Source organism: Eschrichtius robustus, chromosome 20 (genome assembly GCF_028021215.1).
Source record: "Eschrichtius robustus isolate mEscRob2 chromosome 20, mEscRob2.pri, whole genome shotgun sequence".
Classification (NCBI taxonomy): Eukaryota; Metazoa; Chordata; class Mammalia; order Artiodactyla; family Eschrichtiidae; genus Eschrichtius; species Eschrichtius robustus.
In genome coordinates, this window is record NC_090843.1 from 22,802,232 (window position 1) to 22,829,372 (window position 27,141).

Here is a 27,141-nt window from a genome sequence, read left to right on the forward strand (position 1 = left end):
AGAAATGAAGAGCAACCCTGTTCCAAGTAGCCGAAAGCTCTCTCACCTTGCCATGGTGGAGATGACCACAAAGGGTCACATTTCTGATGAGCTCCGAATTATCCATCAGATCTGCCAAGAAACTGAAAGGAGAAAGGAAAAGAGCAAAAGGGACTTTGCCAAAAGTTTTCAAATGGGGGAGTGCTACAAAGGTGTTTTAGGTATTTTCGGCCAGGAACAACTTTCAGACCAACTGGAGAATTGTCAGAGGCAGAAGTGAGTTTCTACCTCTACACAGTTCTGGCTTTGGGAACGGAACGGACTTATTCATGAGGAGACACGACGTGTGAAATGTCATGGAGATTTCAACAGTAAAATAATGAAATTTGAAAAGCAAGCAAGAAGAAAAAAACAAATACCAGCACACACATACATGAGTACTGTTCAGTTCAAAACATTCAGGCTAGATGTTACACATTTATACCACTGATGCCAAGGGGACTTCAAATCACTTTGGGAGCTTTGCTTCTGAAACTGCCGTCACAGCTGGTTAACAAGGCTTTCAAGAAAACCTCATCTCATTAATGATGAGCAGAGGAGTTCCATCCTGATCAAAACCAACCCTGCCCTTCTTGCTTATCATCTGCATTACTTATGGTAAACAGCCTTCAGATGACTTTTGGCTCTTTGAAAAATCCAGCCTGAGGCTTCCCTGGTGGCGCAGTGGTTGAGAATCTGCCTGCCAATGCAGGTGACACGGGTTCGAACCCTGGTCTGGGAAGATCCCACATGCCACGGAGCAGCTGGGCCCGTGAGTCACAATTACTGAGCCTGCGCATCTGGAGCCTGTGCTCCGCAACAAGAGAGGCCGTGATAGTGAGAGGCCCGCGCACCGTGATGAAGTGTGGCCCCCGCTTGCCACAACTAGAGGAAGCCCTCGTACAGAAACGAAGACCCAACACAGCCATATATACATGCATACATACATACATAAAATAAATACAGTATAAAGTGTTAAAAATAAATAAATAAATAAATTTTAAAAATCCAGCCTGCTTTCAAAGATTGGAGATTTTTTAAAAAATCACCACTGAGAACACAAAAGAATATGATGCAAGTTCTGAAGAAAACTGAAAGGTTGTTTCAAAAATGTGTGAATGGGGGACTTCCTGGTGGCGCAGTGGTTAAGACTACGCACTCCCAATGCAAGGGGCCCGGGTTTGATCCCTGCTCAGGGAACTAGATCCCACATGAGATTCACATGCCACAACTAAGGAGCCCGCCTGCCGCAACTAAGGAGCCCGTGCGCTGCAACTAAGACCCAATGCAACCAAATAAATAAATATTAAAAAAAAAAAAAAAGTGTCAATGATGGCAGGTGAGCTGACCATTTCAGAAGGGACCTTACTCCTTTGGACATAAAAGATGTCAACATGTTTTAAAAAAAAAAGTTTCATTATCTAATAATGGGTCACAAGCACCTCAGTATATGAGGGCCTTATAAGTGCATTTCATCAATAAAAATATTTTCAAAAACAGTTTGCAATGTGAAGAGTCTAAACTATTCTACACATATCTACCTACCTGTGCCTCCTTTTCAAAATAAAGAGTTGTTATGTTCCCAAAACACTTAGCAACCATACCGAGTCAAAACAGGCTCTGGTGGCCCCAACACTGACAATTATAATACCCAGTTCTGTCTCAAAGGCTGGCTTCTAATATCAAACTAAAGGTTTGGAAGAAGAGAAAATGGCTGAGATCCGGATGAGAGCCAAGAAGAAAGTTAAGATTGAGCCTAAATATCTCAGCAACGATATAAGCTGAAGGAAAATTTTGGCAAATTGTAGGAAGAGATTTTTGCTTTCACAATAATTCACTGCCGCAGCACCATGGATGGACCTAGAGATTATTATCCTAAGTGAAGTAAGCCAGACAGAGAAAGACAAATATCATACGATATCACTTATATGTGGAATCTAAAAGAAAAAAAAAAAAAGATACAAATGAGCTTATTTACAAAACAGAAATAGGCCCACAGACATAGAAAACAAACTTGACGGTTACGAAAGAGGAAAGGGGAGGGGAGGGGAGCGATAAATTAGGAGTTGGAGATTAACATATACACACTACTATATATAAAACAGATAACCAACAAGGACCTACTGTATAGCACAGGGAACTATACTCAATATTTTGTAGTAACATATAAGGGAAAAGAATCTGAATCACTGTGCTGTACAGTAGAAACTAACACAACATTGCAAATCAACTATACCTCAATTTTTAAAAATTAAATAAATAAATACATAATAAAGAGCTCAGGGATATGCCCTTTTACCTACCAAAATAAATAAATACTTAAATAAAGTTGAAATCTGTCAGACTAGATCTGGCAGCAGGCAGCGACAGAGCTGAACCTGGTCATAGAGAGAAGTCAGCAAAATGACTCAGGCACAAACAGATGCCACTGCTCTCACCACCACCACCCCAAAAATTCACTGGTTACTTTAACCACAAACCACCTCCTACCTCCATGAATAAACTGAACCTACAATATTCGTGCAGAGAGGCTGCAAGACCTTATAACTTACTCCATTTCATATACCGTGACAGGTAATGTCTGCTCCATCAGAGTGAATTTCTTGGTTTTCACCGGTTTAATAATGGGTTCTAGGAGGGAGAAAAAAGTAGTGATGTGTAGGTAGGCATAAAGCATAAAAATACAGAGCCCTATTCCATTAGACTGAGCTTTCAGAATGGATGATATATGACATCGATTTATATTATTCTCGAGGACCACTCAGGTTGAGAAAGTTCTGGGAACGCTGTCTGGCATGAGACACTGAAGGATCTTGAATTGTGGACTGAGGTGTTTGGACTTCATTTTGTGGGAGGAAGGGAGAGGGACTGGATATAGGATGAGGTCAATGTCAGTTCAAAATCTCTCCTTGCATTTATAAAATGCAACTACTTCCCAGAAGATCAATGAAAATTATTAAGGAAGTGGAAAATAAGCATTGTGAGGACTAGTTAAAGAAACTGGTATTATTTGGATGGAAAAACATATCAGACCAGAGGGAGAACTTAAAAACAGTCTTCAAGAACCCAAACAAATATTAGATAAAGAAAGAAGTAACACTTATTTGCTTGCTAACAAGCTGTTTTGTTGAATATCAAAACAGGGTTAAGGGCTTCCCTGGTGGCGCAGTGGTTGAGAGTCTGCCTGCCGATGCAGGGAACACGGGTTCGAGCCCTGGTCTGGGAAGATCCCGCATGCCGTGGAGCGGCTGGGCCCGTGAGCCACAATTACTGAGCCTGCGCGTCTGGAGCCTGTGCTCCGCAACAGGAGAGGCCGCGATGGTGAGAGGCCCGCGCACTGCGATGAAGAGTGGCCCCCGCCTGCCACAACTAGAGAAAGCCCTCACACAGAAACGAAGACCCAACACAGCCATAAATAAATTAAAAAAAAAACAAAAACAAAAACAGGGTTAATTGAATCTCAATCCAGAAATACCACCTGAAAGAAAAACTAGTCAGTTCATTCACTGAACTTTCAAGACTGCTGATGGCTATGAAATGAAGTTTTCTAGCTTCGATTTCACCTCTCACAGCCCAGTGCCTCCAGACTCACCTGTGAGAGGCTGGGTGTCCTCCTCCTGAACTATGGTCTCCACTTCAGGACCGTACACCTCCTCAGCTGTGGGGTAGTACTTCTTGTCCTCATGCAGCACCACCTCCATCCCAGGGTGGTCTTCATCATGATCTCCTAGCTCGTCGTCGTCGTCATCATCATCGACCTAAAAGCAAGAGACGGAAGGAGGTTGGAAGAGGCATGCACTTTTCCAGCTCAATGACTCACTACACTACACGAGTTAAGAGCAATGACTTCACATGCCTGACAGCTTCTTATTTTGAGTTCTGTGCTACAGTCAGTGGGGCAGGTTCTACTCTTGCGTGATCCTTCACAAAGAGAAGACTGTAAGCCGTGGGTATGGACGGCTCTCCTGATTCAAATGGACCCTTTCTTAAATGCAGGCCATTGGTCACAAATGGATCAAGATTGGAGGCACTTTTCTGGATATTGCCCTATGCCTCACACATTAGGAATCCCATAGGACGGCAGTTCTTTGAGCACTATTCATCTCTGTGTCCTCGGTACACAGCATGGTGCCTGGCACATAGCAGACCATGTTAAATGAATGAACTCTCTCTACGTATTCCTGTCCCTGTTGAGTACTTCCAATAACAACAGTACTCACTCACAAGACAGCCCAGTTCCCTGTTGGAAAGTGAGTCTTCGTAAATGACTTCGAACTCACCTCCTTATAAATTAAAACCCACAGTCACAAGCAACGCTGAACAAAGCTATGCCCTCTTCTCCTAAAAGGTCTTTCAAATGATTAAAAGTGGCTACTACATAACCCTTTATGTTCCAAAACACCCTAGTTAATTCATTCGCTCAACAAATATCTACTGAGCACTTACTATGTGCCAGGCACTGTTCTAGGTATTGGTAATATAGCAATGCAAAAAAGAGAGGTGATGACATTTGAGCAAAAATCTGAGGGAAGAGAGAGTAAGTTCTACAAGTAAGTGGGGAAGAGCATTCTAGTTGGCTGAAACAGCAAATGCAAAGGCTCTGAGTCAAGGGTATGCCGGCAACTTTGAGGATTAGCAAGGAAGCCAGTTCAGTAAATAATGGGGAGAACAGTAGAAGCTGAGATCACATAAGAGGTGATCATGTAGGATCTTCTGGATCATTCTAAGTAATCTAACTTTACTCTATGGCAGTGCTTCTCAGCCAAAGACAATTCTGTCTCCCAGGGAACATTCGGCAATGTCTGAAGACGTTTCTCGTTGTCACAGCTGGGTATGTGTGTGGGGGACCTAGTGGGTAGAAGCCAGGGATGCTGCTAAACATCCTATAAAGCGCAGGACAGCCCCTGCAACAAAGAATTATCTGGCCCCAAACGTCAATGGTATCGAGGCTGAGAAGTCCTGTTCTAGCAGTTCTGAGCAGAAGAGTAATATGATCAGGCTTTTGTTTTAAAAGACTCACTCTGGTCCCCATACTGAGATATACTAAAAGGAGAGAGATTAGTTGGAAGGCTACTGCAGTGATACAGGAGAGAGATGGCAGTGATTGTGGCTTACGCCCAGAGGAGTAGCTGTGAAGGTGGAAGGAGAGGTTGGATTCTGCATATATTTTAAAAATAGAGTAAAAAATGTATTCTAGTGAATTCAGAGTAGGAGTGAAAAAAAAGAGGCAAGGTTTTTGACCTGAGCAACCGGGGAATGGCCCTGTCTTTACTAGATGAGGAAGACTGTAAGAGGAGGTTGGAGGCAGAAGCAGGGGACAGGGGATGGAGAAGCTCTGTGTTTAGGCCTTAGATATGCTAAGTTTGAGATGCCATATTAGACATCAAGTAGAGATGCCAAGTAGAAAGCTAGACATACAAACCTGAGGTTCAAAAGAAAGGTGCAGGTTGGAGATATAAATTTGGGAGTCCTCAGGGAATAGAAGGGATTTGACATACTGGATAAGATGACCAGGGGAGTGAGTGCAGATAGAGAACAGGTATTAGGAATGGAGCCTTGGGGCCCATTGACAGTTAAGAGGTCAGGGAGATGAGGAGGAACCAGCGGCAAAGACTGAGAAGGACCGGCCAGAGAAGAGAAGGAAAACCAGGGGATTCCCTGGAAGCCAAGGGAAGAGAGTATTTTAAGGAGGGAGGGATCAGCTGGGTCAGATGCTGCAGACAGGTCAAGCAGGATGAGCACTGGGTCTGGGGCAGAGGTCACTGATGACCCTGACAAGAGCAGTCTGTGTGGAATGGGAGAGGCAAAACAACAAAACTTGGTTTCAGAGAAAATGGGAGGAGAGGATTTGGAGACAGCAAGTAACAACTCTTTTGTGATGTGCCGCATTGGGAAACAGGGAAATGGGAGGTAACAGAAGGGGGTTATAGGGTCATGAAAGGATTTTATGATGAAACAGCAGCATATCTGTATGCTGATGGGGATGATCTAGTAGAGAGGGAAAACTAATGACATGGGAGAGAGGGGAGAATTGCTGGGGTGAACATCTTGAGTAAATGAGAAGGGATGATGGAAAAATCAAAAACACTAGTTCAAAAAGACATATGGGGGCTTCCCTGGTGGCGCAGTGGTTGAGAGTCTGCCTGCTAATGCAGGGGACACGGGTTCGAGCCCTGGTCTGGGAAGATCCCACATGCTGTGGAGCAACTAGGCCCGTGAGCCACAACTACTGAGCCTGCGCGTCCGGAGCCTGTGCTCCTCAACAAGAGAGGCCGCAACAGTGAGAGGCCCGCGCACCGCGAAGAAGAGTAGCCCCTGCTTGCCACAACTAGAGAAAGCCCTCGCACAGAAACGAAGACCCAACACAGCCAAAAATATAAATTTAAAAAAAAAAAAAAAAAAGACATATGGGGGCTTCCCTGGTGGCGCAGTGGTTGAGAGTCCGCCTGCCAATGCAGGGGACACGGGTTCGAGCCCTGGTCTGGGAAGATCCCACATGCCGCGGAGCAGCTGGGCCCGTGAGCCACAATTACTGAGCCTGCGCGTCTGGAGCCTGTGCTCCGCAGCGGGAGAGGCCGCAATAGTGAGAAGCCCGTGCACCGCGATGAAGAGTGTCCGCTGCTCGCCGCAGCTGGAGAGGGCCCTCGCACAGAAGCGAAGACCCAACACAGCCATAAATAAATAAATAAATTAAAAAAAAAAAAAAAAAAAAAAGACATATGCACCCCCAGGTTCATAGCAGCACTATTTACAACAGCCAAGACATGGAAACAACCCAAGTGCCCATCAACAGATGACTGATTTAAGAAGATGTCGTACATGTATACAGTGGAATATTACTCAGCCATAAAAAAGAATGAAATATTGCCATTTGCAGCAACGTTGACGGACCTAGAGAATATCATACTAAGTGAAGCCAGACAGAGAAAGACAAATATTATATGATATCACTTATATGTGGAATCTAAAACACAACACAAATGAATCTATATACAAAACAGAAAGAGACTCACAGAAACAGACTCACTAATTTATGGTTACTACTTTATTGCTTTCTTAAAAAGGAGAGATGAAAAAAGTATGTATTTGTTTTACCTCATCAAGATCTTTGGTCTCTCTGCCCAATTCATCATCATCTTCATCAGAATCAAGCTCGGGTCCAATATAATTCCCAAACTCATCATACAAGTCAGTATCCATGATGCTAAAATTCAAGAAGAGAAGAGTTAGATGCTGGCAAGGTAATCAAGGCCTCCACCCTAGCCTGTGGTTGACCATATCCCTCACACAATCTCCTCTCCAGTTACATCAACCTACTGACTGCTCCTCCAAAGCCCTGTACCTTCCCCTCCTGTCTGTTCCACTCCTGTTTCTGTTTACATATATTTCACCCACTTCTTTTTTCTAATACTAAACAAATTTTAATTTTAAAATAATTAAATACCAGAAAGTTGCAAAAATAGTACACATAACTTTCTTTCTCCTAAATTATTTGCAAATAAGTTGCTGACACAATGTCTCATCGCCTCCTCATACTTTAGTGCAGCAGTTGGTAAACTATAGCCTGTGGCCAAATCTGGCCTGCCAACTGTTTTCATACAGCCCTGAAGGTAAGATGTTTTTTATTGTTTTTAAATAGTTGAAAAAAATCAAAAGAATAATATTTCATGACACATGAAAATTAATTATATGAAATTCAAATTTCAGCGTCTATAAAAACAGCTTTATTGGAACACAGCCATGCTCATTCTTTTTTTTTTTTTTTTAATTAATTTATTTATTTATTTTTGGCTGTGTTGGGTCTTCGTTTCTGTGCGAGGGCTTTCTCTAGGTGCGGCGAGCGGGGGTCACTCTTAATCACGGTGTGCGGGCCTCTCACTATCGCGGCCTCTCTTGTTGCGGAGCACAGGCTCCAGACGCGCAGGCTCAGTAATTGTGGCTCACGGGCCCAGTCGCTCCGCGGCATGTGGGATCTTCCCAGACCAGGGCTCGAACCCGTGTCCCCTGCATTGGCAGGCAGATTCTCAAACACTGCGCCACCAGGGAAGCCCCATGCTCATTCTTTTATATTGTCTGTGGCTGCTTTCACACTGTAACAGTGGAGCAGAGTAGCTGCCACTGAGATCATATGGCCCACAAAGCCTAAAATATTTACTATCTAGCCCTTGACAGACAAAGTTTGCCAACCCCTGCTTTTAGTGCATGTGATTCCTACAAACAAGGACATTCTCCTACATAACCACAATACAACCATCAGAATCAGAAAACACTGACATATTACTACCACCTAATCCACAGGCCCCCATTCAAGTTCCACAGACTGTTCCAATAATCTCCTGCACAGCAAAGGAGCCAATCCAGGATTCCATGTTTGCATTTAGCTGTCATGTCTTTAGTCTCTTTCAATCTGAAACAGTTCCTTGGTCTTTCCTTTGACTTCTATGACTTGACACTTTTGAAGATTATAGGCTAGTGAGTTCGTAGAATGTCCTTTAATTTAAGTTTGCCAATGTTTCCTCATTATTAGATTCAGGTTATGCATTTTCTGGCAAGAATATCACAGAAGTGATGCTGTGCTCTTTTCAGTGCATCTTCTAACAAGTGGCATATGATTTTAATTTGTCCCATCAGTGGTGATGCTAACTTCACCACTTGATTATGGTGGTGCCTACCAGGCCTTTCCATTGTAAAGTTACTTGCTTTCTCTTTGTAATTAATAAGTATTTTGTGGGTTGTCTCCACTTCAATTACTGAAATTCTATTCAAAGTAACAGGTCAAATACCACCTCCTTCAAGCCTTCCTATAGCCTCAATTTCTCACTCTCCTATACTGCTGTAGCCTTTTGTGTCTTTATCAGCATTTAATTCTGTCATGAATGGTAGTTAACTGTACTAATTACCCTCACCAACATCTCTATAGCTTACAGTAATAGGCAACAGACCAGAGTGTGGGTTAACGGTCAGGGCTCTGGAGTTGGGAGACCTAGATTTGAATCCAAACTTTGTCACTTAATAACTATGTCATTTCAGGTTATTTCACCTCTCCGAGCTTGTTTCTTTAATTGGAAAATAAAGTGATTAATCCCCATTGCATAAAGGGTTATGAGAATTAAGCAAAATAGGCTGTGTAAAGAATTTATTACAGTTCCAGGCTCAATAAATGTTAGCTAGCATTATTTTTTGGCCATTCTTGAATACAGGAACCCTGTGTTCCTTGTGCCCACCTGCCAATGACCAAGACAGCGTTTCATGTAAGTAGGAAGTGGATAAATGTTAACTGAACAGAATGTTTAATTTTGAAATACTGATACTTCTTTCATGAGGCTAATCCTTCCACCTCCCTCAATGCCCTTGTTGAGTGCTGACTGTGGATAAAATAGAGAATTAAGAGCTCCAAGCACTAATAATTAAATGTAAATTATTATGGAAACTTTCATATGCATAGAGATTCTTTTTACTACCAAAGAGCTACCACATCTGTGCACATTTCATTCTCCCAAGACACCCATGAAATGACTGCAGAAATTTTTACAGAAGGCTGTTCATGGAACAACCCACCTCATTTCTGCTTCAGGGCCACTGCACTTACTATTCTCTTCCAAAATGCTCTCCCCTTGGGCATGTATACCTTGTTCCTTCATCTCACCCAGGTCTCTACTATATAAAATGTCACCTTCTCTGAGAAGCCTCCCCTTGTCACTCTAAAAAAAGCTCCACCCATACACATTCTCCAACCCCCACTTTCATTGTTTTATTATTTTTATTAACATTTAGCATTAGCTGACACGTATCTATTCGTGTATTTACTGTCATCTCTCCAACTACAGTTTAAGCAACGACTGTTTTTTTTCACTTAGAACGGTGCCTGGCACAAAACAGAACCTCAATCAGTATTTGCTGAATGACTAAATGAGTGACTCCAACAAGGCACAGAGAAGATAGGTGACTTGCCCACAGTTGCACAAATTAGTGAACTTCGGTACCAAACTTCACCGCGGCTTCCCGCTACAACGCAGGCTCTCCAAGGAATAGAGTAAAGACGGAGGGAGCTTGGAAGAGAAAGGGTGAAGGCGGCACAGTTGGAAGAGGGAGTGAGACAGGTGCATGGACAGTGCAAGAACGACCCCTGCCCCGGGAAAGGGTTTTAAAGATGGACGACAGGGGCTCCCCTGGTGACGCAGTGGTTGAGAATTTGCCTGCCAATGCAGGGGACACGGGTTCGAGCCCTGGTCTGGGAAGATCCCACATGCCGCGGAGCAACTAGGCCCGTGAGCCACAACTACTGAGCCTGCGCGTCTGGAGCCTGTGCTCCGCAACAAGAGAGGCCGCGACGGTGAGAGGCCCGCGCACCGCGATGAAGAGTGGCCCCCGCTTGCCGCAACTAGAGAAAGCCCTCGCACAGAAACGAAGACCCAACACAGCTTAAAAAAAAAACAAAAAACAAAAAACCAACGTTTAAAAAAAAAAAAAAAGGTAACTTTAAATGAAAAAGGTAGCCATTTAAATTCTACAGCTTAAAAAAAAAAAAAAGATGTACGACAGGAGGGAACCCCGGAATCGGTGTGGGGGGGGCGGGGTGGGAGGGCTTTCATTCCCTTTCCCGCCTCAATTAACCCATCTGTAAAGTGAAAGGAGAAGATAGCATATAACGTTTCCTCCACATCTGACATTATTTAATTTCCCATCCCACAAGAGCAACCTTCCCATGCCGTGGACCCGCGTCAACTCACCTCCCGCTGCTCAGCCAAAAACTCCGAGTCAGCCGCCGGAGACCGCGCTTCCGTCCCACGCCGCCGCACCGCCTGCGCCCGCTGTTCGGAAGGACCCCGCAGACGCCGCGGTCGCGTTTCTGCCCCGGACGACAGCCCTTTGCCTGTGGACCAGCTCGGAAGAATGCCGGCCGCGGACACAGGAACCTGCGAGGCGGAGTTGTGGGTCCCCAAACCAAGGCGTGGGCTGCTCCGAATAAAGCAAGGCCCGAGGAGGCGAGAATCTGGTCAGGCGCCTCGGGGCCACCCTGACGAGGGGCGGGGGGGGGGGGGGCCTTCGGGGCGGTCACGTGGGCAGGCTGTTGGAGCAGTTGCTGGGCAACCACAGCTGCTGGGCGTGGTCTACGCTGAGCTGACTTGGTCTGGCGGTAACTGGGGATCCCCAAAGAAAGGAAACCAGGGCCCTGGCTGCTGGAGTGAAGGTCAGGGGGCAGGAGGATTAGATGTTCTATTTATTCAGTGACTGGCAAGGGCTCAGAACTAGACAGGAGCCAGGACACCTGAGTTCAGTTCCTGGCCAACCCAGCCTCCTTCTTGGTCTTCAAGCTTACCCATGTTGGGGTGGAGGGGGAGGGCACGGGGTTGGTTGTAGACGTCAAGCTTCCCTGCCCTAAGGCTGTTGATGATGACTTCACCACGTAATCTAGCTTAGTGCACTAAGAGTCTGATGTTCAAAGGGGTCTCACAGTAAGGAAATGCTAGAGCCAAGACTAGAACACATATAGGTGATCTCCGTGTAGAACGGGTCAATCAGCCTCAGATATGCGGAGGCTGCAGAAGTACAGTGGCAGAGCTAAAGAGGTTGCCCAAGAACCTAGGAATCTGTGCTCCAGCCCTGGCTGGACAGAGGGATTTGGAAACGGGGGTCATTGAGCCCCTTCTTCTGCCACCTCTACTTGATTTCCTGCTCAGTCACTGCATCTGGATTGGGTGGAAAGTATCATTCCTCGTTAAAGACATTTAACAATGAGTGGAATTTTATCCCAGGGCTCAAGAGTAGGTTACAATAGTTCTGCTTTTGTGTGAGGGCCTCTATCACAACTCGCTATAGAGTGAGTCCATGTGGAAATGTGAAGGGACTGAATTCTGAAATCTAAATGCTTCCTCAGCCAAAGCACCAATACTAAAATATTTTTAGAGGTAGAATAAGAAAGAATGAAAAATTGCCGTTTAAAACAACATGGATGAAAAAAAAAAAAAAACCCAACATGGATGGACCTAGAGGGTGTTATGCTAAGGTATTATACAGTATTACAGGATATTATAAGTCGGACAGAGAAAGACAAATACTGTATGATTCCACTTATGTGTGGAATCTAAAACACAAATGAACAAACAAAACAGAACAAACTGGTGGTTGCCAGAAGGGAAGGGGGTGGTGGGATGGATGAACTAGGTTAAGAAGCACAAACTTCCAGGTATAAAATATATGTTATGAGAATGTAATATACAGAATAGGGAATATAGTCAATAGTATTGTAATAACCTTAAATGATGACAGATGGTAACAAGACTTATTGTGGTGATCATCTTGTAATGTATATAAATGTCGAATCACTATGTTGTACACCTGAAACTAATATAACATTGTATGTCAATTATACTTCGATTAAAAAAATATTTTCAGAGGCAGAGAGCAAAATTTAGACAAGGCACTAAATTGAAAGTCAAGACTATTTTCAGTGGCAACAAATCTTAAGCAAGACCTCACTGTGCAACTCAGCTTCCCTCTGTAAAATAGAGAACTAGATTTTTATAACACCCCCCTCAAGATAAGTGACTAGATACCCAGAGTGCTTTGGGGTCATTTTGTGGGCTGGCAAAGAATCCAGATGCAACCCCCCCACCCCTGATGTTCACACTCTGCTGACATTCATTCCCTTTGCCTTCCCAGGCACAGGCCATGAAAAGGAATGACATCATTGACTTCAAGGCTTTGGAGAAAGAGCTGCAGGCTGCACTCACTGCTGATGAGAAGTACAAACGGGAAAATGCTGCCAAGTTACGGGCAGTGGAACAGAGGGTAGCTTCCTATGAGGAGTTCAGGTCGGCTTACTGCCATTTTTCTCAGGCTCTCCTGTTATGGTTTACTATAGTGGATAAGAGCGTGCACTTGGAGTCAGACAATTCTGGGCTCAATCTTGGCCGTACCTTCTGCTACCTGTGTGATCTTGTGCAAGTTGTTTAACCGATCTGAGCCTCTGTTCCTCATCTGTAAGAGAGAGTAACCATTGTCATGTTAAATGTTATTGCACATAAGATTCTGAGCACAATATCTGGCACATGGAAAGTGCTCAAAAGTTGTCAGCTATTGTTGCTGTTGTTGTTATTATTATTGTCATATTGGCCTGCCAACAGGTTCAGCCGGTATCACGCAAAGTCCAGCCACCTCACACCTACAGACAGCATTAGGTCCATCCCCTAATCTCTGTCCTTTGCCTGTAGGGCTATTGTCCTTGCATCACATCTGAAGCCGCTGGAGCAGAAGGACAAGATAGGAGGAAAGAGGACTGTGCCCTGGAACTGTCACACTATTCAGGGAAGGCCCTCCCAGGATGAAACCACTGAAATCTCCCCGGTAGGTGAGGCCCAGCAGGATTCTCTGCCTTAAACCTCCAACCCTGTTTTCTTATAACACATATGTTTTCCTTATTTCTCATGTAAAGCCAACAGAGGCAGGTTTCTGCCTCCAATCCCAGAAAGAAAAGCAACCAACGGGTGGTGAGGCCAAAACCAACCAGAACAAGTCAGAAAGGTGGGCTCGGCAGGCCCCTGTCAGTCAGTCCTTGGTTCCCATTCCCAGATCAGATTTGGGTTGCTCTGCCTCGAGTTATATGGTATAGAGCCTATGATCCTCTGGCAGTGTTGGGAAGGAGATCTAGCCTGTCAGATCCTTAATACTCATCTTGAGTTCCTTTCTCTCCTCCCGAGGTTTCCAATTACCCCCTCTCCTGCCCTGCCCAGAGTAAACTCTGACTTAGCCTTGTGGATCAGGGCTATGTCTACATTCATCAGTAGGAAAATCCTGGTACAACTAAGAGTCTCAAATCACAGCCTGGGTTCCTTGGGACCCTCCCTCCCCATCCCATCCCTTGTTCCCTCGTCTGAAAATGAGGCCCACAGGGACCGCAGCCTTGCCAGTGCTCAGAGAGTGATACTAGAGCTCAGATGAAAATCCACAGGCTCCCCTCACTCTCACTGTCACAGAGCAGCTGGAGGAGCTCTGTACTCTCTTTCCTTCATTTGCGATCCAGGAGAAAACGCTCCTCCAGCCCGAGACCTCAGCTGAGTTCTACCGTGATTGGCGGCGATACTTGCGGAGTGGGCCAGAGCGCTACGAGGCCCTGCTGCATCTCGGGGGCCCAAAGCTGGGCCGCCTCTTCCAGATGGATGTGGGGTTTGGACTTCTAGGGGAGATGCTGATGGCACTGGCTGATCACGTGAGGCCAGCTGACCGGTGTGTGGTGCTGGGGATCCTGCGCAGCCTGGCCAGCACTGGCCGCTTCACCCTGAACCTGAGCCTGATGAGCCATGCGGAGAAAGAGAGCTGCAGATCCTTGTTTCAGAAGCTGCAGGCCATGGGCACCCCCAGCCTGGAGGGGCAGGGTCTGGGGGAGCAGCCTGGTGGGCTCCAGGAGGAGGAGAGTCTTCTGCAAGAGCTGCTAAGGCTGTATCACGTGGACTGATGGGACCAGTTACCTTCAGAGGCCCCCAGTGGCCACTGGAGGCATTTTTTTGTTGTCTCGAGGGCTCTGCAGGACTGTAGTGAGAAGCCCACACCTAATTCCCTTCTGGTCTTGGAATTTTCACAACAAAAGCAGTAACTGAATTTTCCCTTTTCCTCCAGCTTCTTGGGGGCTCCATATTCTGAACTGTGTAGATCCACAGGATGGTCAAGGGCCCAAGAAGTTGAAAGACTTTTGCTTCCCACCCTTAGAGTCTGCCAGTCTGCTAGCCCATGGCCCTGAGAGATGGGTGCGAACCCAACCAAACACTGGTACCACCAGTTATAGCCTCCACTCAAAAAAAGTAAAAAGCAAAATTGTTAATCTTCCATGATAAATTAATACTGATCTCCATAGCTCTTAACAAGAGTATTTGTAACTGGAAACCAACAGAATGGACATTTAATCAATAAATGATCAAATGCTACCTCATTTGAGGTGCAGTATTTTTCTCCAGGGGCTGAGTTCCCGTGCAGGTTGGGCCTGGGAAAGCCCCAAGCCATCAGCTCAGGCCTGGCCAGCCTCCCAGGCATCTTCAGATGGCCAGATGTGCAGGTAGGAGGGTTTCCTTCAACTCCTGGATTAACCAAAGGGAGGACCTTTCCACCAGGCAGGCAGGGCAGGGCCTGGAACAGAGAGGCAGAGATTTCCCTGTCCTGGTACCTGGGCCCTTGCTTCTCATTCTGGCTTCCCCTGACCCATTCTTGAGTGAGTGTCAGTGTTCTAGAAAGGGGAGAAAGGGCCAGGTTCTAGAATGGTTTTCCCTCAAGATCATGTCTGGAATGTTAGAAGGGCATCTTGTACTTCCACTGGGAATAAATTGCTTGGTCTGTGGCAGCTTCCTCTGCAGATTGTTGCTTCTTTTCCCGGCTGCTGAATCCTTTCCTCATATACGTGCCTCCTCCCAGCAGTGATTTCTAGAAGCCCCACAGGCCTTTAGTGCCTAGGTTTTGCCCCGCCCCCTCTGACTCTTCCCTTGCGCAGGCATGAACCTGGCCCAGGCCACTGTGCTCCTGTGGGTGTTGGGGAGCCTCCAGGCCTTTGAAATCGTGGAGAAGGAGAACATTTTTCAGAGGACCCCCTGCCCAGCTTTCCTGATGTTTGACAATGCAGCCTACCTGGCTGACATGAGCTTCGAGCTCCCCTGCCACTGCAAGCCCGAGGAGGTGTCCGCTGTCGTCTGGTACTATCAGAAGCACCTCGGCAGCGGCCACACCAAAGTGCTGACGGACTTTGATGGGCGGGTCCTGACGGAGGCAGCCCAGGTGCGTGTGGGCAGCGACATGCTGGTCCGCTTCAGCATCCGTATGTTCAGCCTGCTGGTCTTCCGGGCGCAGCCCGAGGACTCAGGCTTGTATTTCTGCGGCACCCGCAAGGGGGACTACTTTTACGCCTACGACGTGGACATCCAGAGCAGTGAGGGGATGGTGGCCACCTTCAAGGACCAGGGCCAGGAGCCCTTCGCAGATGAGTACCACGGGAGCCTCCACGTCTTCACCACCTTCTGGGAGTGGACCCCCTGCGACCGCTGCGGGGTGCGCGGGGAGCAGTGGCGCATCGGCCTGTGTTACCTGCAGAGCCCAGACCTCTCCCCCCGCTACCGCAAGACACTGCCCGACGTGGTGTCCTGTGGTTCGCGGGCTGTGCCCAGGCAGCTCCGGGCCCAGGCCAGCAACCACGCCCCTGAGCTGCTGCTTCGGAGCTGCCTGGTGCCCTGCGAGAAGAAGAAGAAGATCCAGGAGGGTGTGATGGCCCTCTTCAGCTACGTGTCCAAAGTGGGCAGCCGGCCCTGGTTGCCCCAGGTGCCCATTCAGTTCCACCAGCAGAGGCTGGGCCACGGACTAATCATCTCCTGTCCCGGGGCCCGGCCGGAGCATGCCGTGGCCTGGGACAAGGACCACCAGTACCTCTACCGCACGCAGTACCTAAAGGGCGTCAACTGGTCCATGAGGGTGTTCATCGACCACGGCAACCATCTCCACATCCGCTTCACCCAGCTGGAAGACCGGGGCATCTACTACTGCTGGCGGCAGGGCGTGCGCATCGCTGGGTTCCGACTGGGCGTGACATCTCGAGGCCGCTACCCAGTCTCGTTCTCCAACCCCGAGATTCGGGCCGCCCTGGTGCTCACCCTGATAGGCTACCTGCTCATCACAGCAGTCTTCATCACTATTCACCTCTGTCGTTGCTGCTGTTACTTATTCCGCTGTCGTCCCAACTTCTCCCCCTAGGCTCTCTCTTCCCCAGCTCTGAAGACCAGATGAGCTCAAATGTGTTTGTTAAATGGTACCAGATGCCTCTGGATAGGCATCCTGAGCTGGAATGTGTGGCAGGGCATGTGGACAAAGTTGTTAGCTATAACCTGCTCCCTGCTACCATGAGCGAGTCTGGGACCCAATCTGGGAAGTGGGGAGGCCTGAGGCTGGTGGGAGATGGGGGACTGAAGCGAGATGGAAGTAGCCAGGGTGCATGTGTCTTCTGACTTCACGCTCAGAGAGGGAAGAAGTGAACCTAACATTTATCACCTGTCTGGTGTTGAACAGTGTTTGACGTGCTTTATTTTCTTGCCTTCGAGGATTGCTAAGTGGGTGCTGTTTGAATTGGGGGTAGCAGAGGGAGGAAGAAAAGAGTCGGGGTACCTAGTGTATATCCTCTTTGCCTTCTTTCCCAGCCTCATCCCGGGACTGGCAGGTAGAAATGGTGAGTTTGGGAATACAGGTAGAGACTAGAACAGGGGAAATGGGTGAGGAAATTGGAGACTGAATTCAGCCCTTTCCTGAGAGATTGCACCCAGGCTGGGGGCTGGGGGTGAGAAGAGGGGCGGGAAGCGAAGGCCGTGGGGGGCAGGCACCAGGGCTGCAGGGCAGAGCAGGGCTGGAGATGGGATTTGTCCTGTGGCCACTGCTGGGGGTGGCTGGAGGTCCCAAGATGATCAGTGATAAGAAGCAAGTTGTGTCTTGTCCAAGGCTACTTCCTGCCCCCTTCCCCCAGCCCCAGCCTCTGCCGAACAGATGAGAGTCCACTCTGGGGGAAGCCACAGCAGTTGTCTTTATTTATGTCAGTGACTAAAGGCAGCAGTGGTGCCCTGAAGGTTAGCAGCAGTGGGTGGCAGGAGGGAGTAGGGGAAGGGCACCAGTCTTGGAAAGAGGGAGGGACTCCTACTTCTCCCTCCCTCTGCCTTAGAGGGAGATGGGGACCCTGGAGTGGGCCTCTGAGCCCCGCTCGTGGGCACTGATCATCTCGTGTCCGCCAGTCTTCCCGTGGACCGCAGAACAGGTGCTCGGGGTGAAAGTGTCTGCCCCAAGCTGTCCTGCCTCTAGGCTGCAGGAACACAAACCAGTGTCTTCACTCTGCGTGGGCCTCGGGTTCCCAAATTATAAAATAGGGCGCTACCTAAAACACGGGGGTACGCTTTGTATTTGACTACGAGGGGACAACAGGGGCCTTGGCTTAGGGAAGAGCAGCGGTCACTGTGGGGAGGAGAGGGTCGGGCGTGCGGCAGAGGCTTTGCCTAGCAGTTTTTGCTGGGGTCAGGCGGCAGCTGCAGCGGCTCCCAGGCCTGGTTGGACAGGGGTTACGCAGCCAGGAAAGGGCCTTTAGAGCTGGGACAAAGTGGGCCCTGCCCCCAGGAACAGCAGCCTCTTTCTTTCCTGTTTCACCATCTTCAAGAGGATGAGTCACTTTCTTGATTCCCACGACCCAGAGGCCAAGTGTAACTGCTCACTCACAGCCCCCCACTCTGATGTCTGGCCTCATCCCAACCGCCTCCTCTACCATCTCTACCTGCCCCCCCCCCAGCCTGTATCGGGGGCGGGGGAGTCCTCCTGGGCTTGACCTCTCTGTGCCCACAGCTCGGGGCCAGGCCCCCTTCTACTCCCTCCCAGCACCCCTTCCCTCACCACTTACACTGTAGTTCCCCCAAGTGCTGAGAATCAAGCTCCCACAGGCCCACGGCATGCCCACGTGGCAGCTCAGTGGGGCTGAGACACTTGAACCATCACTCAGGAGGCCCCTCTGCAATCTGGGCAGGCCAGGAATTCTGTCCGGCGACTACTCCAGGTGGCAGGATAGCCCCACCCACCCTCAGACTGGGCAGAGTCAGTCTAGAAGAATAAGCCTCTGGCCAAGGCCGCCTTGCCTATGGGGATTCCCCTGCCTGTCTCAGAGTCTCGGTTTTCCTCCACCAGCCTGAGAAAATTCAAAGGCCCCGTTCCCAGATACCCCCAGACACCTCCAGCTCTGGCAACAGTTGCCATGACAACAGGGATTCGGGATACGGAGGGTGATTTATTAGGTCTCCCTGCCCTCCACAACTTCTCTCCTCCCTGCCAATTCTAACCCAAGCTGCTGGCCATGCCCCTCCAGGCTGCCCCTTTGGGGCGAGTGCCCTGTTAGAGTTGCTGGGTGCTGGGTGGGTGCTGTCTGACAGGCTTAATGCTGATGGAGCCTAGGGCAGCAAGCTGACATAGAGACTGAGGCGGAAGAGGAGCAGCTGGGGTGGGTGGGAACTCAAGTCTGGGGAAATTAACTAGCAGAGGAGGGGCAACTACCCCGACTCCTGCTGCAGGCCCCTCATACTGTGGGGCAGGGACCACCAGGTGGGTCCTGCCTCACATCACATCCTTGTGCTCCTGCTTGGACTCCTTAATGACCTGCAGGGGACAGAGAAAGTGCCACAGTTAGGTTAGGAGCTCACACAGACTCCAGGTCCACCACAGCTAGGCTATGGACCCAGACAAGTCCCCCGCCTTCCTGGGTCATCTTTTCTATGATAGTAGCCGGAACACGCCCATGCAGCAGTCAGAGGGGGAGATGAGGTAACGTGGGCAAACAACTAGCACCGTGCCTGGCACATGGTGAGCTGATCTTGTAAGATTAGCTGGTACTGTTGCTGGTGTGATGGGGAGGGGGTTATGACCAATCCCCCCATCCCATTCTTCTGCCAGGTTCCTTTCACCAAGCTGCAAATTGAAAGTTGGGAGTGAAAGCTACTAACTTTAATTTTCTTTCTCTCTCCCCCAGGCCTGGCATGGGGGCACCGGAGTCTGAGGGTGAGATAGGGAGACAGCTGGAGTCAGGACCCCATCCAGTGGTCTAGGCACCCAGGGTCCCCTTAGAACTGCCAGTGGAGGGGCTGGGGAAATGAGTTACATCCGGGTTCCTTCCCCTCTTGCAGAGCCTCCCAGAGGAGCTGTTGTGAATTATCAACAACCTTCTATGTGCCAGTCAAGCTTTCTTCCAGAGTCTGCTGGGGCCAGAATCTGGGATCTGCCCTCCTCACCTCTCCATCCCGCATCTCCACGGTCTTCACCACGATGTTCCTCTTGAGGTGGCCTTCTGACATGGAATTGGTGTCCAGGCTGGTTTCTGCAGGCATGAGGAGAGGAGGCCTCCGTGGGCTCTCAGGGCACTAGACATCCTCTCCCACCCTCGGTTTCACCATGAAACCCCCAATCATGAGTCCAAAAGCCTATCCAATCAGGCAGAGAGGGCATAGGCTCTTCCAAAGGTGCTGGCAACCTCCTAAGTCCCTATGGTGCTGGGCAAGTCCTTGCTGCCCTGCTCGCTCTCCTGGCCTGGCTGCATTTCAGCCCCTCTGCAAGCCCTCACCTGGCCCCTGGCTTCCTGACAACCCAGGGCCGTGCCAAGGAAGGAGCACGTGGGTTTTGAAGTCAGGCAGGCCAGAACTTGAGTCCCAGCTCAGCCACAGGACTGTGGGCAAGTTAATTTACCTCTTCCAGCCTCAGTGTCCTCATCTGCAAAATGGGGATGCTGTTGTCTACTTTTCTAGGTGGGAGTGAGGAGTCAGTTAACTGAAATAATGTTTGTTAAATGACGGGCACATATTAGTGCTCAATACACGTGGGTCCCTTTCCTGTCCCCCTTCCTCTTTCCTACTTCTCTCTGCCTCTCCTCTGGGCCCTAGTGACCCTTTTCTGTCTGGCATTTGGCAGTATTGCCTCTACCTGGTCTGCCTGGTTAACCTTTCTGATGCTGAACTAAGCCCTGGTACATGCATAGCTAGTGTTCCTAAATTTCTAGCCCAAAAGAAAGAAGAATTTTTTTTTCCTTAGCTAAGAATCATTTGAGGGCCACATACAAGTAAGAAGTAATTTACTTTTCTTCCCCCCTCAGAGAGAAAAATATAACATGTCACACTCACTAATATTTAAAATTAAGAGCAGGGGACATAAAACTTTATTCACTCCAAGAGCAGCAGTCCAGGGGGAAATAATCCTCTGGGTTGAATCATCACTGAGCTGAACAATGGAGCCTCAGGGACAGACGAATCAGGCAGAGAGCCTGGCTGCCGGGCACAGCGAGACCCTAGGGGCCCTCCCAGTGATGGGAAAGAGGTGAGGCAGAGGCTGGCGTTTGCTCAGAGGCCCCAGAGCATCTCATCTGTGCACCCGAGGACTTATCACCTTGAACACCAGCCAACTCTGCTACTTTAACCTACATTTACCCTGTGCCAGGTCCTGGGCTGGGTGCTGAGGCCGCTGGGAAAATGACACAGGCTTGGCCCTTTAAGGAAACCTGGGAGGAGGGAGCCCAAGAGGATGGGGAAAGTGGGCTTGGTGAGGCTCGCTCCCTATCAAGCTGAGAAGAGCACCGTGTCTATAAGGCAGGCAGCTAACCGAGAGCCGGCGGGGCTCCATTTACAATCTGGTGAGCCTGTATTGGTATAACTTGTATTGTGAGGCTTTTGAGATGTCTTGTGACCTTGTGACCTTCCCCTTCTTTGGTGCTTTTGCCCCCTGTAGTGACAAGCGGTTAAAAAAAAAACACACAAACATCAAACACTTGGATGTGCAGAGCTTAATCAGGGATCTGCAGACAGGACAGAGGTTGAGACCGTCATCACCCAGTTCTGCAATGGAATGGGGTGTGGGGATGGGGGGGTGTGGGACAAAGGGCAGAGCAGAACAGGAGTGGCTGTAAGCCCCACCTCGAATGCTCTGGGATGGTGTGTTCTGGCTAGAAGTTCTGCGGTGAATCATGAAGGTCCCCATGGAGAGCCCCAGGCCCATTTGCCCTGGTCCTCGGCCCCAGGCCAGAACAGCAACCCACAGGCCTGGGGGAGGGGGCAGGAATCCAACACTCTGCCCACAAGACCCTGTTCTACTGACCTCGGATCTGCAGGTTGGAGAAGGTCTGCACAGGAATGGTGATGCTGAAAGACAGCAGAGAGAGAGAGAGGGGTGACCAGGCTGCCCTAGGATATCCCCAGGCCAGGTCCTGGTCTGGGGATTTCATGACAGCTTTGAGGCTTTTTTCCTTGCCAGGAAAGGCCGACCCCATCTTTTAGCTTCCCCAGCAGCAAATACACTCCTTGGAGCTGCCAAAGCCGGCAAGGGGCCTGGATGTTGTGAGGGGAACATCTCTATTCAAAAGAGAGTGGATGCTTGGAGGATGGCAGAGGGGAGGGAAGAGTGGCGAAGAGAATTCCCAGGAGGCAGAAGATACTGGTCAGGGGAAAAGAAGTCCGATTTTTGTTGGGAGGGTGGGAAGTGAGCCTCTTAGTTTGGGAGGTGACCCGAGTCCTTACCCTGGGACCTAATCAACATGGGCTGAATTGAATCCATTCATTCATTCATCAGACATTTATTGAATACCAACTGTGTGTTAGGCAAGCACTGCGCTGGGCACTGGGATAGGAGGGGGCTGGACACAAGACTGAATAAGACAGTCCCTGAAGGGAGCAAAGCAGCTCCAGGGAGGGGCAAGCAGGGAGGGCTGCTGGGCTGGGCTCACCGGTTCTCCTCGCCCTCCAGCAGCTTCCTGTAGGTGGCGATCTCGATGTCCAGGGCCAGTTTAACGTTGAGCAGGTCCTGGTACTCCTGCAGGTGGCGGGCCATCTCGTCCTTGAGGCTCTGCCCCTCCTCTTCCAGCCGGGCCAGCGCCTCCTGGTAACTCGCCGCCTCCCGCGCGTGGCGCTCCTCCTGCTCCCGCATCTGCCTCTCCAGGGACTCGTTCTGTGGGTGGAGTCGGCTGGTTTCTCGAGGCCCCAACCCCGAGTAACTTTTCAGAGCTCCGCCCCCAGCCCTGGTCCCAGCCCCTGGCCCTTTTCCAGCACCTCCTAGGGCGGCAGGTCCCCTCCTCCGGTTCGGCAGCCTCCGCTCGTGGACCCCGTCCCCCCGCCTCTGGCCCTGCCCGCGCTCACCGTGCCGCGCAAGGACTCTAGGTCGCAGGTTAAGGCCTGCAGCTGGCGCCGGTAGTCGTTGGCCTCGTGTTTGGCCTGGCGGAGCAGCTCCGCGTTGCGGGCAGCGGCGTCCGTCAAGTCCGCAAACTAAATGGGGAGAGGGCTTTATGCTGAGCGGAGGGCTGGGGACGCTTATGGCGGGAGCTGTGCGGGCCCGTGGGGAGGAACGATGTCTGGAGGATCAGGGAGATGGGCGGGACCCCAGGGTGGTTGTCCAGCTCACCCCAGCCATTGGCCCTGGGTGGGATTATTCGCAGCGACTGCGGCCCGTGGACCGGGGACACAGAAGACACTGCTACGTCTCCAGCACCTAGCACAATGCCTGGTCAGGGAATGCAGGAATGAACAGTGTTTGCCACGGAATCCAGAATCTCCAGCACTGGCAGCTCCATCCGCGTGACTGAACCCTGTCCTCTTCCACCTTACACAGGGGATTCTGGTGAGCAAGCGCTGGATTCTAATAGCCCTGTTGCAGTGAAGCTCTCAGGGCTCCATCACGTCTTGCCCTGCTCAGAACCATCACTGGCTTCTGCCACTTACACTCCTCAGCTCCACGCCCTGGCCCAGGATCTCTGGGCCCCTACCTCTTTGTGCTTTTCGGCCTCTACTCAGGCTCTGTCCTGCACTCTGAATGCCCCTTTCCTCTTTTCTTTATGTTCACAGGCTTCCAGTCCTGCCTGGTCCCAGTGCCCTCCCTTCTATGATATCCTTCCTGTCCCCACATTGTATATAAACTCTGCCCTGCTGTGTTCTCCGTAGACATCATTATTGGGTGACATAACAACTCCCTGGTCAGACATGTCTCTGTATCCTGGGCAGAGCTGGAGATGTAGTAGATGCTCAATAACCCAGGATACAGAGGCATCAAGAATTCAGGCTCCCAAGTGAGATAGCTAGGGTTAGAAATCCAGCTCTACTGCTTAGGAGCTGTGTGACGTTCGGCAAATTGGTTAACCTCTCTGGACTTTAGTTCTCTCATCTATCAAAGAACAGTACCTACTTCATGGTAAAATAATCCATGCAAAGCACAGGGCCTAATACACAACAGTGTTGGCTAATAGTAATAGCAATAAGTACTAATAAGTACTTATTGGAAATAATAGTGCCTGTGTAACCCCGGGCAAGTCACCTCACTTCTCTGGTGAAGATCAGTCACTCAGAGAGGATCCTCCCCCAGCTTCCTCCACCCTCCTTCCCCAGTTCTTTTGTATGGAGCCAGGAGGGCTGCCTGGAGGAGGCAGGCTGGCCCAAAGTCAGGGCTACCTTGGAGCGGTACCACTCCTCCGCCTCATGCATGTTGCTGGACGCCACTGCCTCGTACTGCGTACGGATCTCTCTCAGGGCTGCTGTGAGGTCGGGCTTGGCCACATCCATCTCCACGTGGACCTGCTGCTGAGCTAGCTGCTCCTGGAGCTCCCGCACCTCCTGGCCAGGGTGAGAGAAGGCATGCCAGGGCTCAGAGACCAGGCTGCAACTGGGGTTTCCCCACAGCATCATGCCCTCTTCTGTCTGCCCCTCGGACACAGAAGTTGGCTAAGGGAGATGGTCATTCCTAGTCGAAGGAAATGGCATGGCCCAGGCTAAGGGAGGCGGGGGGTACTTTGGGGGTCTCATGGTGTCCTCCTCCCAAGCCTGGAAGGCAGGAGCACTGAAAGTGTGCCTGTGTTCTCGTGGGAGAGTGACTGAGTCCCTGTGGTGTGGGTGTGCCTGTGGGTTCCCAGGTTCCCTGAGGCCGTGGATTCTGCATCCATTATCTGAAGTCAGAGCTCAGCTGTGGTGGGGGGGTTGGTTGGTTTGTTTGTGTGTGTGTTTTTATGTATGGCTCTCATTTAAATGGAGACAGATGGCAGAGGGAATGGAGTCAGAGAGACTAACTGTGTGACCTTAGCAAGTTCTTTAACATCTCTGGGCTTCAGTGTCCTCCTCTGTGAAAAGGAGATAACACTGGAACGGCGGTCCCTATCTCACTGGGCTGTAGTGAAGAAAAACAGGAGGCAATGAGGCCTGTTGTAATTCTCAGTAAGTGGAGTGTGTGTCTGTGTGCATTTTACCGGGGGCTGGGGATGCTCTCTTATCTATCATTTTGTACCCTGGCCGCACAGCGAGGCACGTGAGTTCCCCAGCCAGGGATGGACCCCATGCTCCCTGCAGTGGAAGCACAGAGTCCTAACCACTGGACCACCAGGGAAGGCCCTGTCTTTATCTCTGTCTCCCTTAGTCTCTCTCTGTATCTCTCTCTGTCTTTTCTCTCTCTCCCATTTTCTTTCTCTCTCTGTCAGTCTGTCTCCTTCTCTCTATGTCTGAATACCTCTGCCTCAGTCTCCGTCTCTCTGTCTCTTTTCCTCAGTTCCAATCTCTGTGTTGGCCTTTCCTCCCTCTGCCCTGGCCTTACCTCCTCATGGATCTTCCTCCAGAACCGGATTTCCTCCTCCAGAGACTCAGTCTTCCTCTCCAGATCCAGACGGCCCAGGGTGGCTTCATCTGCCTCCTGGAGTAGGGAGGAAGCAAAGGGCCCCTCTGACCCCACACTCCTCCTCCCCACTCCCTAGTCTTATCTGATCCCTCCTTTTGTGGCTGGGGGGAGCAGCACATTGCTCTGGAGGGCTGGGCTTGGGGGCTATGTTTGGGTGGGCTGCCATCAACACTTTCCCCCTCCCCGGCCCCTCCCCTCTGCCACCCTGACCTGTCGATAGGCAGCCAGGTTGTTCTCAGCCTCCAGCCTCAGGTTGGTTTCGTCCTGGAGCCTGGGGTAGGGGGACACATTCCTGGGTCCGGGCTCTTCTGAGGACTATAGGACCCCTGCCCTAGTCTCCCTGGAGGTGGCTGCCAGAGAACCCCCCCCTCCCTCCCAGGACCAATGTGAGTGGCAAGAGGAGTGAGCGGCAGAAGGACTTGGCCAGGAGGGTGAGCAGACAAGGGCCTTTGCTTTAACTCGTTACCAAGGTGCCTTATCAGGGTTGCTGCACCCGCTCCCGCTCACACAGGCGCTTCCACCAATGTACACTCACTGCTGCACACACCACACACACACACACACACACACACACGTCCTCCTGCGCTTGAAGTCACACATGCATGCCCTGCCAGCTCAGCAAGGACCATGCCCCTGGGGTTTCCCCTGACCTTTGGAAATGGGTTTTATTAAGATCTCCGCTTTACAGCTGTGCAAGTTGAAGTGTCTTGACTAGGGTCATAAGCTGGTGACAGGCAGGGCCTCCTGTATTCTGAAGCCAGTATTCTGCCTGCTCTTTCCCCCTCTTCCTGTAGCCCCAGCCCAGTCCTCCTGGTGCATACCAATCTTCCCTTCCAGTTCCCCCTCTAGACAGACCCAGGCTCAGAATACGTGTGCCCCCTGACCACAGTAACAAGGCCCTGCAGTGAGTGAAACGCAGAGACCCTGCCCGCTGGGGGTCCCTGACTGTCCCACACAGCTTTCCCCAGCGGGGAGGTGCTGAGAGTACCCGAAGGTCTTTGGGAATCAGATCCCTGAGATCCTGGGCCTTCTCCCAGGCCCACCCTCATCTTGGGGAGCAAGGGTCACCCTCTCCTCCCAGAGGTGGGAAACTGGGGAGCAGGGAGGCAGAGCCCCTGCCCGAGACCCTGCAGGCCTGCAGGTGCTGCCTCTCCCGGGGTGGGGGTGCGGCTCAGTGCTCCCTGTTCATGAGGCCCCTCTGCGGCCCCCTCCTCACTTCTGCCTCAGGGTGCCCAGGTCCTGCGCCAGATTGTCCCTCTCCACCTCGAGCCGGGCGCTGTTGGCGGTAAGTTGATCAAGCCGCAGCCGCAGCTCGCGCAGCTCCGCCTGGTAGACGTCGGCAAGCTTGGTGGGCTCCTTGGCCCGCAGCTGGTTCAGCTCAGCAGCCAGCGCCTTGTTCTGCTGTTCCAGGAAGCGCACCTTCTCGATGTAGCTGGCGAAGCGGTCATTGAGCTCCATCATCTCCGCCCGCTCACTGGCCCGGGTCTCCTTGAAGCCGGAGCTGAGCGCCCCGGCCAAGGAGAAGTCCACCCGGGCCGGGAGTGGAGGCGGCATTCGAGCCAGGGACAGGCGGGTGCCAGGACCCAGGCGGCGGCCCCCCATCCCCATCTCTGAGGAGGAGACGTAGGAGCGGCGAGCCGCTGAGGTGACCCGTCTCCTCTCCATCCTGTCCTGGCTCTGCCTGCTCCTGGGATGTGCTGGCTTTATGGAGGAGGGCCCGGCCTGGCCCGGCCCAGGCTGCCCCTGGCAACACCCCCTGGCATAGCCTGAGTGGGTGGGGCTGGGCCGCAGCCCAGCCATGGGGAGAGTGCCTCTCATGCCCACCGAGGTCACTGTGCCCAGAGACAGGGCCTCCTGGGCATGCCAGCCCCAGCCTGGCTCCAGACAGAGGTGCTAGTGGGCAGTTCCCGGGGCCAATGCTGCGTCTGGGGCCCTGACCACTGGACAAGGAGA

At 50.7% G+C, this 27,141-nt stretch overlaps 4 protein-coding genes across 5 annotated transcripts in view; 2 read left to right on the forward strand and 2 right to left on the reverse strand.

Annotated features, from left to right (window-relative positions):
• Positions 1-10,971, reverse strand: part of EFTUD2 (elongation factor Tu GTP binding domain containing 2) — a 35,171-nt gene extending 24,200 nt beyond the window's left edge. The window contains exons 1-5 of the mRNA XM_068529582.1: positions 10,749-10,971; positions 7,114-7,222; positions 3,611-3,776; positions 2,571-2,649; positions 47-122 (exon numbers count right to left, since the gene is read on the reverse strand). Of these exons, the coding sequence (XP_068385683.1) occupies positions 47-122; positions 2,571-2,649; positions 3,611-3,776; positions 7,114-7,218 (426 nt within the window). The 5' untranslated portion in view covers positions 7,219-7,222; positions 10,749-10,971. The remainder of the gene's footprint in view (positions 1-46; positions 123-2,570; positions 2,650-3,610; positions 3,777-7,113; positions 7,223-10,748) is intronic.
• Positions 10,972-11,120: 149 nt separating this feature from the next.
• CCDC103 (coiled-coil domain containing 103) lies at positions 11,121-15,283 on the forward strand. Of its 2 annotated transcripts, none has more exons than XM_068530790.1 (4): positions 11,121-11,209; positions 12,682-12,833; positions 13,233-13,365; positions 14,042-15,283. In XM_068530790.1, exons 2-4 carry the CDS (start codon positions 12,691-12,693, stop codon positions 14,471-14,473), a joined length of 708 nt encoding a protein of 235 aa, XP_068386891.1. In that variant the 5' UTR covers positions 11,121-11,209; positions 12,682-12,690; the 3' UTR covers positions 14,474-15,283. The 2 variants fall into 2 exon arrangements, with proteins under 2 accessions (XP_068386891.1, XP_068386892.1); XM_068530791.1 differs by having other exon boundaries at positions 14,045-15,283.
• Positions 15,284-15,498: 215 nt separating this feature from the next.
• FAM187A (family with sequence similarity 187 member A) lies at positions 15,499-16,743 on the forward strand. The gene has a single exon (XM_068529596.1). The coding sequence runs from the start codon at positions 15,499-15,501 to the stop codon at positions 16,741-16,743; it is 1,245 nt and encodes a 414-aa protein (XP_068385697.1).
• A 2,345-nt stretch (positions 16,744-19,088) lies between these two features.
• GFAP (glial fibrillary acidic protein) lies at positions 19,089-26,853 on the reverse strand. The gene is made up of 9 exons (XM_068530923.1): positions 26,405-26,853; positions 25,399-25,459; positions 25,108-25,203; positions 23,979-24,140; positions 22,677-22,802; positions 22,268-22,488; positions 21,643-21,686; positions 19,794-19,879; positions 19,089-19,164 (listed from the first exon to the last, which is right to left on the reverse strand). The coding sequence occupies exons 1-9, from the start codon at positions 26,851-26,853 to the stop codon at positions 19,123-19,125; spliced, it is 1,287 nt and encodes a 428-aa protein (XP_068387024.1). The 3' UTR covers positions 19,089-19,122.
• Positions 26,854-27,141: the final 288 nt, after the last annotated feature.

What these genes read in the sequence shown, in the direction of transcription:
- CCDC103 (XM_068530790.1), top strand. Translation starts at nt 12,691, where the DNA reads ATGAAAAGGAATGACATCATTGACTTCAAGGCTTTGGAGAAAGAGCTG. An exon ending in GCTTCCTATGAGGAGTTCAG is followed by an intron (nt 12,834 to 13,232) that starts GTCGGCTTACTG and finishes CTTTGCCTGTAG; the next exon opens with GGCTATTGTCCTTGCATCAC. An exon ending in AAACCACTGAAATCTCCCCG is followed by an intron (nt 13,366 to 14,041) that starts GTAGGTGAGGCC and finishes TTTGCGATCCAG; the next exon opens with GAGAAAACGCTCCTCCAGCC.
- FAM187A (XM_068529596.1), top strand. Translation starts at nt 15,499, where the DNA reads ATGAACCTGGCCCAGGCCACTGTGCTCCTGTGGGTGTTGGGGAGCCTC.
- GFAP (XM_068530923.1), bottom strand. Translation starts at nt 26,853, where the DNA reads ATGGAGAGGAGACGGGTCACCTCAGCGGCTCGCCGCTCCTACGTCTCC. An exon ending in AGGAGTGGTACCGCTCCAAG is followed by an intron (nt 22,803 to 23,978) that starts GTAGCCCTGACT and finishes CTCCCCATTTAG; the next exon opens with TTTGCGGACTTGACGGACGC. An exon ending in TGGAGATGCGGGATGGAGAG is followed by an intron (nt 19,165 to 19,793) that starts GTGAGGAGGGCA and finishes TGTCCCCTGCAG; the next exon opens with GTCATTAAGGAGTCCAAGCA.